Source organism: Silurus aristotelis, assembly GCF_946808225.1.
Source record: "Silurus aristotelis genome assembly, chromosome: 22".
Taxonomy (NCBI): Eukaryota; Metazoa; Chordata; class Actinopteri; order Siluriformes; family Siluridae; genus Silurus; species Silurus aristotelis.
The window spans coordinates 6,591,156-6,605,451 of record NC_139595.1 but is presented as its reverse complement, the minus strand read 5'-3'; the positions used below and the strand labels follow the sequence as shown (position 1 = coordinate 6,605,451).

Here is a 14,296-nt window from a genome sequence, read left to right as displayed (position 1 = left end):
ATGCATACATACATACAGACATGCATACATACATACAGACTTGCATACGTACATACAGACATGCATACGTACATACAGACATGCATACGTACATACAGACATGCATACATACATACAGACTTACAAACATACGTACATACAGACATGCATACATACGTACAGACATGCATACGTACATACAGACATGCATACGTACGTACAGACATGCATACGTACATACAGACATGCATACATACATACAGACATGCATACATACATACAGACTTGCATACGTACATACAGACATGCATACGTACATACAGACATGCATACATACATACAGACATGCATACATACATACAGACTTACATACATACAGACATGCATACATACATACAGACATGCATACATACATACAGACATGCATACATACATACATACAGACATGCATACGTACATGCATACGTACATACAGACATGCATACGTACATACAGACATACGTACATACAGACATGCATACGTACATACAGACATGCATACTTACATACAGACTTACAAACATACGTACATACAGACATGCATACGTACATACAGACATGCATACTTACATACAGACTTACAAACATACGTACATACAGACATGCATACGTACATACAGACATACATACGTACATGCATACGTACATACAGACATGCATACGTACATACAGACATACGTACATACAGACATGCATACGTACATACAGACATGCATACGTACATACAGACATGCATACGTACATACAGACTTACAAACATACGTACATACAGACATGCATACGTACATACAGACATGCATACGTACATACAGACATGCATACGTACATACAGACATGCATAGGTACAGACATACGTACATACAGACATACATAGGTACATACATACGTACATACATACAGACATACATGCCGAATATCCACTGATTGGTTTAATCCTCATAATATTGGCACTCAGGTTGAATTCGGACTCGGATTGAGCTATTATAATTGAATCTAAAAAAAGCGTTTCTGATGTGATCGACAATATCTCACTGTCTGCCATTAGCTTTTCGTTTCTGGTGACTTGGCGAGTTTGTGCTTTCGAGAGCGTAAAGGGATTTTGATCTCGCATGACGCACAGGCATATTGTGTGCATGTGAAGGCCTTTTCTCTTCAAACAGGAAATCCTCTGAGCTGAATTTGTCCCACACTGCCGTTTTGGCTGCTGAGTAGTGTACTTGCTTATTTCCCCCACCTCCTCTCCTCTCCGCTCTCCACTTTGAGAGAATGAGTCAGCAATTCTAACCCTTTTGCGTAGTTTGCTGTAGAAATATGGAGAATAGGTTGTTTTTTCCCCCTCATGCTGTTAGTTTTAGTAGCGTGTCACAGGCTCAAATCTCACCGCACAACCTTCTTTTTTTGTGTGCGCGTATACCAGGTGACATGAGTCGGGCGGCAATAACTAATCGACAAACTCGATCAAATTTACTCATTCAAAATGAGAAGCTGGAAATGAATGAGGTGATTGTGAAGCATGCTACGGTGTTTGACTGGAAACGGCTCATTGTTCATCGAGGCCTCATGACAGCTTGTCTTTTTCACGTGAGTGATATACTTTGATTAAGATTTGAGAAACTTCACTTCGAATGATGTTTGTCAGGTTTATTTTTTTCCTGCTCGAACAGAAAACATTATTGCAGTAAAAAAAAAAAAAAAAAAAGTTGGATGCTAATGAGAGCTCCTGATCTCATATTAATGATAAAAAGCTGATATTAATATCTTTAGTTACCTGTTAGTTTATGTTTCATTTGTTTGGCATCATCACATAATCAGTTACTTGTAGATGGAGAAGCAGCAGCTAACGTTCCTCACCTACAAATACGAGAAGCTAATTATGTGCATATATAATGTGTAAGTCAGGGGCTGGTGTGTTTATTTTTGCTCAGGGAACTGTTTAAATGAGAAAATCAGGTGGCAGGATTGGAGCGTCTTGGATTGAACAAGAATCAGCTGAAAAGGTCAATAGGAACAGATGCCTTCCTTCTTGCAATTATTAATTGATTATTAAGCAATGAAATATGACTGATCTGTCTGGTAACTGCCAGCTGGTGGACCCCTGAAGCAACACTAATAAGATATTATATTTGCACAAAACGTGTTGAACATTTCAGCCGTGACCCCCGAGTTTAACATCAAAATAGCAGTGCTTGTGTAAGAGATGATGCTCTGCTCAATAGTATTATGTATTACATCATCTTCTGGATTAAAGTCTTCTTTTTCATCCTTGATTTGCTGTATTAATAAATAAGCAACGTGTTATTGTGTGGCATGAAACATTCCTTTATTAAAGAGTGTCTGAAGAGAAAGAATATCAAGTACTGGATCTGATGTGGACTAAGAGACTAATCTAAGGCTTTAACTTTAACCACAGGCCCATGATGAACCCTGTGAGCCGTAGCTGCCACAGCTAGTCTGAAGCTGCACCATGGCCAAGCCGGGGACCGACAGAGATGGAGCCATGGTGGAAAAGACGACTGGGAGGAAGGTAACCACCATATGAATTATAGTTCATTTACTGAATTTAGTTTTACATGGCATTATGTTTGCAAACGTTTTTTGATGGCTCAGGCATTTGGTGTTTGCTCCTTATTAGTTCTCGTCAGTTGTTTTCCATCCGGAGGTCATGCCGGAGTGTTGTGGCTAGAAGTTCAGACTGGTGTTAAGTCATCTTCATTAAGTAGATCTGTCGAAGTTTAAGTTAATGCCCTCATTCTAATACGTGATCTTTTTTAATTGCAAGAAGTTTATTTGGCTTTTTGAAGGAGGACTCCAGTGTTAGTGCTTGTTAAAAGTCTGAGCTGTTTCTAAGTTTTTCTGCCGTAGGAATGATGGAGCGTTAGATATAAATAAAGAGTTAGAGTTGGTGGAAGAGGAATAAAAAAAAAAAACGCATTATCTGTGTTGCGTTGATGCTACGCTTCCATTTTCAAGCTCAATAACAGGGTCTAATGAAGTTGCCGACATTTATGGAGCTATTTAATTGAGGATAAAATATTCATTTAATGTAATTAAGCCATTAAAGGGAATACACGTGCATGTCTTATGGTCTGGTTTACTGTGGAAGTAACTGCACTATGATTTGAATACAGAAGTGGAGGCATTTTTTTGTTGTTTTTTTAATTAATAATTGTATTTTTTTATTTGTATTTTTTATTTAATAGTTTTTGCTGTTCAAAGTTTGTTCAAATAGTAACTGATTCACATCGTTCTCAGGCCTGACAGTGCAGCTGTTTAAACGTCGTAAGAGATTAATGCTGAAAATGAAACTATGGCAGTAAGACAAGCATTTACGGGCATTTAGTCACTTTCATGTGCGCTTTATGCAGATCAATATAAACGTGATTTCGTTTGTTCGGGCCGCTCTGGGGCATGCGTGATGTGCTCACATCTGTCAGTGCTTAGATATAAGAAATGAGAGAATGTGTAAAATGACAATTTCGGTTTAAGATGACTCGCTTTAATGATTGAGTATGTGTTTATGTTCGACATTGATTGTGGCCAGATTGCAGATACTTTTGGCCCAGAATAAATACTGTAAAGTAAAAATAAACGATGTTCAGACTGCTCTAATCACTGTTTATTGTTCATTTGCAGAGTAAAGATAAAATCTCCCCATTTACCAAAACTCCGAAGATCGATCGGAGTGAGATCATGGGGAAGGAGGGGAAGCCGAAGTCTTCCATGAAACGCAAGCTCTCCTTCAGTGTCAGCCCGCCCCGTAACGAGGAACGGGACTCAGACACAGGTCAGTTTTATTCTGGTAGAAAATTCCAGTAGCATTCATACAGCTCTATGCTGCCTCTTGTGGTTAGACCTGGAAACGATTAAACATATACTCTACTGCTGTTTCGTTCTTCCTTTTTTCCCCTGGAGTTATATAACAGTTGAGCCAATGTCTTCAAATGTGAAAGGCAGGAGAAATGTTACGCATATGCATTACTGGGAGCACTAAATAAAATAAACACAACTAGAAAAAGCTGTTTTGTTTGAGAATTGTACTTTCTGTAGTTATGTGGGATTTTAGTGTTTCCTAGGTATATACAAAAGAGAAAGAAAAGAAACGAGTTTGCCTATATATATTTTTTGATTGAGATGTTGATCTTGTCAAGGCTGAATTTAATGGATGTTTGTTATCCTAATAGGAATTTAATCTCTTTTGCTATTTGTAAGGGAAAGAAAGAGACAAACTAACCCTTGGGGAAGTAGACTGTGCCCATACTGCCATACTGAGGTGGTTCTTCTGGCTTTCAGCGGCGGCCCTCTCTTTATGCCATAATGAAGCGCGTTGTATTTTCTGCTTAACAACTGAGAAAGAGGGGGAGCGAGTGAGTGTAATGCAATGCTCTCCTCTCCCGTTCTCCCTCCTCCCCATTTCCACCTCTCATCCCCATCCTCCCCATCCTCCCCCTCCTCCCTGCTTTCCTGCTTCTGCACTGTAGATGACTCTGACCCCGGCCAGTCGAGCGATATGTGGGGAGAGAGATTACTTCCTCCCTGCAGGATATACGCAGGTAACTGCCTCAGCTAAATCCGCCACTATGCTGTGCCACACAATGACAGCAAAATGATCGGCGGTGAAACTCGAGCCGCTTCAAAGACTGCTTAACTCAGCAAGCATGGGCACCATATTGATGCGCATCAGCCTTAAATAAATCCCAACACGCCCTCTGCCCGGCACATAACTGCATAATAATATCTGTAAACTAATTAAGGTTTTATGGTATACATTTCTGTTTTATAAGCACTGCCATAACTGTCAGAAAACACTAATTCCAACAGCATGAACTTTCTATAATCTAGCTCTTTTCATAACTGGGTGGGGGACACTAATTGCTTTCTCTTTTTTTGCTGCTGAACACACAGAATCTCCTTTTTGAAACTTTTTTATTATCGACAGTAGTTGGTCTTTAGGCATACATGTCTGCTCTATCCATTTTACACGCATGCCTTTAAAACCATGCACCAACGTCGAGGTGGTGGAATTTAATGAATAATGCATGCATCCAGAGAAGCCTATACCAACACTCTCAATCGATATGTTTAGGTATTTGCCCTGCTACCTGTTAGAACCCTTTTCAGAACACAACATGAGCTATTGCATGAAATCATGGAGTCAAAGTCTCTTGGAATTCAAATTGCTTTTTTTGCGATCTTCTCTACATACAGATAAAGATGGTCCTGATAAAAAGAGGGTAAAAAAGGAGTCCGGGGGAAAGAAGTCTACCCCTGTGAATATTTTGTTTGGTTACCCCCTGTCTGAACGCAAGCAGATGGCCCTGCTGATGCAGATGACGGCAAGAGACAACAGTCCAGGTAATTGCCGCTGCCTGACATGAACTGTATATTTTATGTGGATCTTTGACATATATTTGACATAATGTTTCCATGTTATTTTTAAGCATTTAACTTTTTTTCCGCGGAGTCTATTTCAGTATATAATCTGTAGCATTATTTCCTTCGATGTAGACACCACACCGAGCCACCCGTCCCAAACTCCAGCAGTGCAGAAAAAGACACCAAATAGCTCCAGTTCGCGTCAGAAAGACAAGGTGAACAAGCGGAATGAACGGGGAGAAACGCCGCTGCACATGGCAGCCATCAGAGGGGATGTCAAACAAGTCAAGGAGCTGATTGGACTAGGGGCAGATGTAAACATGAAAGATTTTGCAGGTAACACTGGTTTCACATTCACACAGCCACGATGTTCACAGAGCACCACAGGAGATCACTTAATATATAACTTAATATCTATATTTATTTACATTTTCTGATTTTTCTTTTTTTGATTCGTTTTAGTCTTTAATTTAATTGTTTACTGTAAACAACTGCAACCAAACAATTTCCCTATGGAAATATATAAAGTATTCATATATTTTTTTCCTTCTGCGAATGCATTATTTTAGTTTCCAAATGAATAATTGATATCGTTTTTGTAGGTTGGACGCCTTTACATGAAGCTTGCAACCTTGGTTACTACGACGTCGCGAAGGTTCTTATTGGCGCAGGAGCTGAGGTGAACACACAGGGATTGGACGATGATACACCTCTTCATGATGCCTCCAGCAGCGGACACAAAGATGTACGTTTCTTTAATATATATAAATATATATATATATATATATATATATATATATATATATATATATATATATATATATATATAATGTCAGTTGATTAAAATATTTAAATTAATACCTTTCAAATTCTTACTGCTGGAACCTATCATAACCTACCATATGGATGCTTTTTGCAAATGTATGTTTATTATTAGTGAAATCATACTCAACATGAAGCATGAAGACAAAATATTTTTGTAAATATTTTAAAGTAATGATGGTGTTTTAAATGACGTAATCCATCAGGACACCAAACAGAACTTTTGCTATGTTTCCACACGGACGGGTAATGAGGTGACCCTGGAGAAACTGTACCTTTTAACACTGTACTTTTATACGGATGGCATAATCAGAGAATGTTTGTGTTTGACGTGAATCGGTTTATTCACGTCTTATAGACATTTTAAGCATATTCTCTACATATATTTATGTTCGTGAGGCAAGTTATTTGTTTACGTTTGCCGACATATAATCGCACAAGCTCACATCACGAATGCGATACAGTTGATCATGCAGCACTAATATATACACACACTGTACACCCCTTATGTTTCAGCGACCATTTTTTCAAATATTTTAAAGGGGCAATACTACAGAAATGACAGTTGGATATAAATTGTTAAAATAACTGGCAACAAAAGTGAGTACACCCTAAGTAAACATTTCAAAACTGTTTCCAAAGTGTCAATATTTTGTGTGAGCAACATTGTTATCTAGCGCTGCCTTAATCCTCCTAGGCATGGAATTCACCAGAGCTGCACAGGTTGTTGCTGGGATCCTCTTCCACTGGATGTTAGACACATGATGCTTCTCCACCTTCCACTTGAGGATGCCCCACAGGTGCTCAATAGTGTTCAGGTCTGGAGACATACTTGACCACTCCATCACCTTCATCTTCAGCTTCCTCAGCAATGCAGTTGTCATTTTGGCAGTGTGTTTTGCCCAGTTTCTGAAAGGAGGGCATCATGTTCTGCTTCATAAGTCACAGTACATGTTGGAATTCATGTTTCTCCTCAATGAGCCGCAGCTCCCCAGTACCAGCAGCACTCATGCAGCCCCAGACCATGATGCCACCACCACCACCATGCTTGACTGTAGGCAAGACACAATTTTCTTGATACTCCTCACCAGGGCGTCTCCACACATGCTGGATATCATCTGAGCCAAACAGGTTTATCTTAGTCTTATCAGACCATGGTTCAAGTAATTCATGCTCTTGGAAAGGTTATCTCCAGCAAATTGTTTGCAGGTTTTCCAGCTTTCAGAAGAGGTTTCCTTCTGGGACGACGGCCATACAAACCAACTTGTTGCAGTGTGCGGCGTTTGGTCTGAGCACTGACAAGAGGACCCTCCACTTCTGCAACCTCTAAAGCAATGCTGCAGCACTCATTTTTTTGAAAGCCAGCTTCTGCACCTGCACCTGCACAGCACGAGGACTCAACTTCTATGAACAGTTCTAAGTCTCAAATCCTCAGAAAGTTCTTTGCCATGAGGTGCCATGTTGAACATCCAGTGGTCAGTATGAGACAATTGTACTTAAAGCACCAAATCTTAACTGTACTAATAAAAAATACACAAATTTGTATGGTCCTGACAAAAACATGAACCTGATGAATAGGACATGTGTTTACAAGACGCACTGCTTTTATCACTTAGGGTGTACTCACTTTTGTTGCCAGCTATTTTGACAATAATGGCTGTATGTTGAGTTATTTTCAAAGGACAGTAAATCTAAACTGCTACACAAACTGCAGATTGACTACTCAAACACATCCAAGTTTCATTTCTATAGTATTATCCCATGAGAATACTTGAGATGCTAAAATGTTTGCTGAAATGTGAGGGGCGCACTCACTTTTGTGAGATACTGTATATAAACATATGTATATATTTCACCAGTTACTTATATGCCTACTCTTTTGCAGATTGTGAAGTTACTATTGCAGCATGGAGGAAATGCTTTTCAGGCAAACAAGAGAGGTGAGCGGCCAGTGGATGTTGCTGATTCTCAGGAGGTTGAGCAGCTACTGAAGGGGGAGATCTCATTATCTGACCCAGATGACAGCTCTTCAGGTAGAGAAGCATTGACCTCTACATATCTACACTATGTGACAGAAGGTTGGTCACCTGACCGTCACACCCATATATGGTTGTTCCCCTGAGCTGTTGCCACAAATTCAGAAGCGTATAAATGAATAGGATGAATACTGAACCATGAAGATAGGGTTTGACATGGTTTAGTGTGTTAGAGAAGTGAAGAAAAGAGTGCAGGCAGGGTGGAGTGGGTGAAGAAGAGTGGCAGGAGTGATTTGTGATAGAAGGGTATAGGACTTTTATAGGACTGAGGTGAGACCTGCGATGTTGTATGGTTTAGAGACATGTAGGACGTTTTTGAGACAAGGTGAGGGATGCTTAATTGAGATGGTTTGGACATGTGCAGAGGAGAGACATGGGGTATATCGGTGGAAGAATGCTGAGGATGGAGCCACCAGGGAGGAGAAAAAAGAGGAAGGCCAAAGAGGAGGTTTATGAATATGGTGAGTGAAGACACGCAGGTGGCTAATTTTAAACAGGTAGATGTAAAGGACGGGGGTATGCAGACGGATGATCCGCTGTGGCGACCTCTATCAGGAGCAGCTAAAAGAAGAAGAAGAACTTCCCAACTGGAGGGCCTGCTTGAGTTCTGACCTCAACCTAGTTGAATACCACTGGGATAGTGATCTCACTAAAGCTTTTCTTTTTCACACTCAGCATGGGTGTGATGGCTAGGTGTTCACATACTTCATTCATATAATGTACCTTGCTTAATTGTCTTTTCATTTGCTTTTGCTATATATCTTTTGCTATTGTACGCTTATAACAGGGTTTCTGTGGGGTCTTAAAAGTCTAAAATTAAAAAATCTACATTTTAGGCTTTAAGAAGTCTTAAATGTGCTGTTCTAGGTCTTAGATCATTTTAAACAGCCTCTAATAATTGTAATACCTCTAATGCATTGAAATGTTCTCACAGCACTTTAGAATGGTTTTGTTTGTTTTTTTCTTTGGTGTTGTAGTTCTTTCTTTCGCTAGTCCAAATAAAATTCTGTATTATGTCTAAAAAATTGAGACCAACATGCAACAGCCAATCAGCTTTCTGTTACTGGTGCCAGTCTCTCTTGGATTGTACCACAGCTGCAAAACGGTTTTTATTTTTTAGCTATGGGGAAGTGCAAGTTTAGAGATACTTGGCGTGAAAAAAATAAATAATTATTTAAAGATCGGGTTAAGGCCAGTTGCTAACAGCATATGTGTGTGTGTTTTTAATGTTGTTAAATAGGTCTTAAATTTCATTCTTAATGGTCTTTAAAGGGTCTTAAAAAGACTTAAATTTGACTTTGTGAAACCCTGCAGGACCCTTGTTATAAATACAGCCTAATAATTACAAGCTTTATCCATTTCTCTTTATCTTTAAAGAATACTTAATAATTGATTGTTTATGTCTTATCTTACAGACTCTGAGGACCCCCCATCAGTAAACCCCTCCAGTGTAGACGAGAATATGGAGTACTCTGACACAGAGAAGGACTCCGATGGCAAATCGACCACACCAAAGGCCACATCTTCAGTGTCTGGGTTGGATGAGTACGAGTTCAAGGATGAGGAAGAGGAGGAAGACCTAAGCAAGGCCCTGAACGACCGACACATCTTGAGGCGAGAATTGCGTCAGAAAGAGAAGGAGGAAAAGGAGCAAAAGGAGCAAAACCATTACACCACCAAACAGTCCAACAAGAGCGATCAAACTCCCTGCAAAATAAAGAAGCCCAAATCATCCCGGGTCCTGTACTGCAGTTCAGATAGTTCAGACGATGAAATGGAGACTCCATCGGAACGAAAGTGTTCACCTACCAGGTCGCTCTGCAACGACACTCACAAAACGGAGAACAGGACAAGAAGAGAAAGCTTAACCATAACTCCAGCAGAAAAAGGCAAGTCAAACAAGAAGAAGAACAAGAGCCAAAGCAAAAACAAGGAAAACCAAGAGGTTCAAGAGGACGGAAAAGAAAACAGCAAGTCCCTTCTGTTTTCTACAGCGACGGCATCTGACAACTCTGATAAAAGTGTTCGGGAGGAAGATTCTTTCAAAATGTCCTTCAGCCCAAAGGACGATTCGTCAGTGCACCTCTTTCACTTGTCGGCTGTGAAATCCCCCAAACTCAGTTACAGCCAAACCGATAAGCAGATGACACCATTAAAACAGGAAAATGCTAAGACTTTTGTCTCCATTGGAGACGGATCCTGTCCTATGGACGGTGTCAAGTACAACCACTACACAGATTCTGACTACACGGAAGGTTCCAGCAGTAAGAGTTGTAAGCACAAGGACAAAAGCAAACATCACTATAAGGAACACAGCTTGGACGGAGATGACAGAAGCTCCAGCCCTTTTAAAGATGCCAGTTTAAGCAACAGTTTGGATGGCTCTGAAGGAGTCTTCAGGAAGGCTGAAAAAGATGGAAAGGTCATCAAGAAACATAAGCTAAAACACAAGGAGAAGGACAAATACAGAAAAGACTACGAGCCTGAGAGGAATCGGCATCGGCAGAAAGACCTCCGAAAAGATGGGCATAGAAACATGGAGTTTGACCGAGAATTTTGGAAAGAGAATTTCTTCAAAAGTGATGAGAGTGAGGAGATTAAAGGGAAATGTGAGACACCAGGCAGTTGTTCTCCTCAGAAATCCCTTGACACATCACCAATTAAAGAAGAAAAGGCAACATTAAAAGACAAACATGCAGTCTGCAGCAGCACTAAGGAGAGAAAACCGAAAGACGAGCGAGAGAAAGACAAGCTCATAAAAAAAGAGAAGAAAGATGTGGCATATAAAGATGAAAGAGGATCAAAGGATGGGAAAGGTGCTGAAAACGACGAGCGGTCAGAAAGTCTTAACTTGTTACGAAAGCCTGAGGATTCTCTTTCGAATTTGTGTATAAAAGAGGAGGTGGAAGAGAAGCCTCTTACTGGAAACCTGTTTGATCACAATCAGCTGGAGACTACAGAGAAGAGCTGCCGAGAGAAAAACGATAAACGGCCGCCCGTAAAGGACAGAGAATCCGAAAAATGTGACAAAAGACACGCAGAAAAGGAAAAAAAACCTAAATTGGAACACTTGTTAGATAAATCGGATTTTCACAATTCGACAGACCGATGGAAAGAGAGGGACAGATTAACTAATTTGTCCGGGGAGAAAAGTCACAAAGAAAGTGAAAAACTGAAACTTGTGTCTGTTACGAAAAAGCATGAAGAAACCAAAAAGAGCAAGGACAAGCTCGACAGAAGAAGTGAGAAAGAACGGCAAGAGAAAGAGCATTCCTCAAGCGATCACAGGGACAAGGATAAAGTGAGTTCTGAAAAGAAAGGAAAGATTCCTGACAAGAACAGCGATCATAACAAAATCGATCGAATTAAAGAAAAGGAAAGGGAAAAAGACAAAGACTACGACAAGAAGAAAAAAGAAAAATTAAAAGAAGCCCCCCTCTCTTATTCAGGTTCTAATCTTAAATTACTTTGGGAAGAGAAAAAAGGGTACACATCCGAGAGCAATAAAACAGTAATCTCTAAATTTAAAGAAGAGGTTATAAAAACCCCTGAGAAAGATCGGGACAGAAGGGAGAGGGACCGAGATTTAGAAAGGCATCGGGACCGGGATCGAGATCGGCACAAGGAAAAGGACAAGGATAAAGAGAGGTCCCAACAGAACAGGGATAGCAAACTGGTTAAAGCGAGGCCTGTCGAGTCCGAGTCAGACAGGTCCAAATCCAAAGCATCGCCTGCACTAAAGGAAACCCGTCCCAAAGAGAAAAGACTGGTTAATGATGACCTCATGCAGACCAGCTTCGAACGAATGCTTAGTTTGAAAGATCAGGAAATTGAGCAGTGGCACAAGAAACACATGGAAAAGATAAAGCAAAAAGAGAGGGAAAGGCTGAAACAACGACCAGGAGCTGACCCCTGCAAGCAAAAAAACAAAGACAAAGCAAAGATTTCCGTTTCCAATGAACCCTGCGCAAACAAAGAACTTTTGCGCTCCAAGAGCTCCGAAATCCCAGAGGCTTCCAGTCGTGAGAAGATCTTAAAAGATTCAACGAGTGGAAGGACGCTTTCACTAGATGCAAAGAGTCTGACGTGTTTTGGTAAGACTGGTCCATTAATAGAAAACAGCCTTAGTCGATCTCCAAGACCTGACAGTGAACGGTCTGGAATCATGTCGAGATCGGTGTCCATGATCTCAGTCGCCAGTTCAGAGGACTCCTGCCAGGCTAGCATGTTAACGCCCAGGCCCACAGAGTACGACTCAGACTTAAATTTGGAAGCATCCGACTCGCAGCCACCTTTCCTCCAGTCTTCCTTGACAGTTCAGTCCTCCAGATCACCGGTTGTCAATGACAAAGATATCAACAGTCTTCCTGACATAGCGTCTGGCAACAAAACACCGTTGTCCAGCAGACTCGCGTCACCTTACTTAAGAGCTGTTCTGGATGAGGATGCTAAAGCTGGTCCATGCGAACCAGAGAAACCGAAGGAAGAATCTGAAAAAGTTGGAGACGTAGCATGCTGCATTGAGGAGCCTGGTAAAATACACCTGACCGAAGCCAATGGAGCAGTCGCACAGGAAAGCCTTAACTCCGCACATCTCCCTTGCGTTCAATCTGAAGTGGAAAATTTAGCCAGTGTTGAGGATGCGAGTGGCACTTCAAGCAGCCAGTTAGTATGTGCATCTCACTCGAACTCAATAAAAGACCTTGCAAGCCAACAAACTGGCCTTTCCCAAGCCAGCAATTTGTTGCCAACTACAGTGGAGGTCATCAAGCTGAATACTGACACTTTACAAGAGCAAAGTGCACAAAATCAACCAGACAGCCCTGACATGGAAATGACCGATGGATCAAACAAAAATTCCTTGAATGCACCTGTGTGCCAGGTTGCATCAGCGGTGTCCTCGCAGTCAGAGCAAAGCCTCGCCAGCAAAACACCCAAGCATTCAGTTAACCTGAAATGGGATTCCGTCTCCGAGCCCAATACTGAACACCCAGCAAGAACGGATGTTGATCCGAGACTCGAGCCAAAACCGAGAAGTTTATCACTGCACCCTGAGAACATAGAGGACCAATGCACAGAGAATGTGTCTGCTGAGAGCAGAACTAATAGCCAAACTAGCACTTGTAGGATTAGTTCTGAGGAGGCTACAAAAACACTGCCATGTACATCCAGTGTGGTGAAAGATTCTCAGCAGGCTACGGAAAATATTTTACAAGACGACTGCAAGTCAGATCTTTGCAGTGAGAAGGCAGGCACTGAGTCACAGCTGGAGAAAAACGAACATAGTTTATGCTCTATGCCTTCTGTTTCAAATGCCCCTTACTGTCAAAGTCCTGAACATTTATCTGAAGAGCCGATGGAAGTATTAGAGGATGAGCCTGACACTCTTGAGACGCAGGTAGAGAAAGCTGTAGCTGCAGAGGATGCGTCTCAAACCCAGGCTCTAGCAGATAAAGCAGACGTTGATGTGGAGATGCCAGAACAACTCGCTGCTGAAGAGAAACCTGGAAAACCAGGTACTCCGTCAGATGGAGATCAGAATCTGGGCTGTTCTGGGGTTCAACTTGATTCTCAGTCAGAAGTAACCAGCGGGGCGACATCTGGAAGCTCTTCTCCATTGTCTGTTGCGGACAGAGACGGCGATCTAACCGGAGCCCGGACAAAAGTGAAAACTTTGGACGATGATGTCGACGTCCAAGTCACTCATCCGAGAAAACGAAAGATGCCCAGAGTTTCTCCTTCAACCCAAGCCAGCCTTTCAGCCCAGCAGATTAAGGAGAAGACGCAGCAGTCTTTGGCAGCGATCGTGGACTCCCTAAAGCTTGAAGAAATTCAGCCCTACCAAACCGAACGGGCTAATCCTTATTACGAATTCCTGCACATCCGCAAAAAGATCGAGGAGAAGAGGAAGGTGCTATGTAGCGTCATTCCTCAAGCACCACAATACTATGACGAATACGTTACGTTTAACGGATCTTACTTGCTTGATGGGAATCCTCTGAGCAAACTCTGCATTCCAACAGTAAGTCACATTGTTTTATTTGTTT

General features: G+C 41.3%; 1 protein-coding gene across 2 annotated transcripts in view; it reads left to right on the top strand.

Annotated features, from left to right (window-relative positions):
- ankrd12 (ankyrin repeat domain 12) overlaps nt 1-14,296 on the top strand; it is a 40,704-nt gene that overhangs the window by 22,900 nt on the left and 3,508 nt on the right. The window contains exons 2-9 of one of the 2 annotated variants that reach the window (XM_083524852.1): nt 2,429-2,542; nt 3,652-3,802; nt 4,497-4,568; nt 5,224-5,370; nt 5,524-5,727; nt 5,994-6,136; nt 8,099-8,246; nt 9,665-14,271. In XM_083524852.1, the coding sequence (XP_083380978.1) occupies nt 2,483-2,542; nt 3,652-3,802; nt 4,497-4,568; nt 5,224-5,370; nt 5,524-5,727; nt 5,994-6,136; nt 8,099-8,246; nt 9,665-14,271 (5,532 nt within the window). In that variant the 5' untranslated portion in view covers nt 2,429-2,482. The remainder of the gene's footprint in view (nt 1-2,428; nt 2,543-3,651; nt 3,803-4,496; nt 4,569-5,223; nt 5,371-5,523; nt 5,728-5,993; nt 6,137-8,098; nt 8,247-9,664; nt 14,272-14,296) is intronic. The other variant, XM_083524853.1, reaches the window with a different exon arrangement.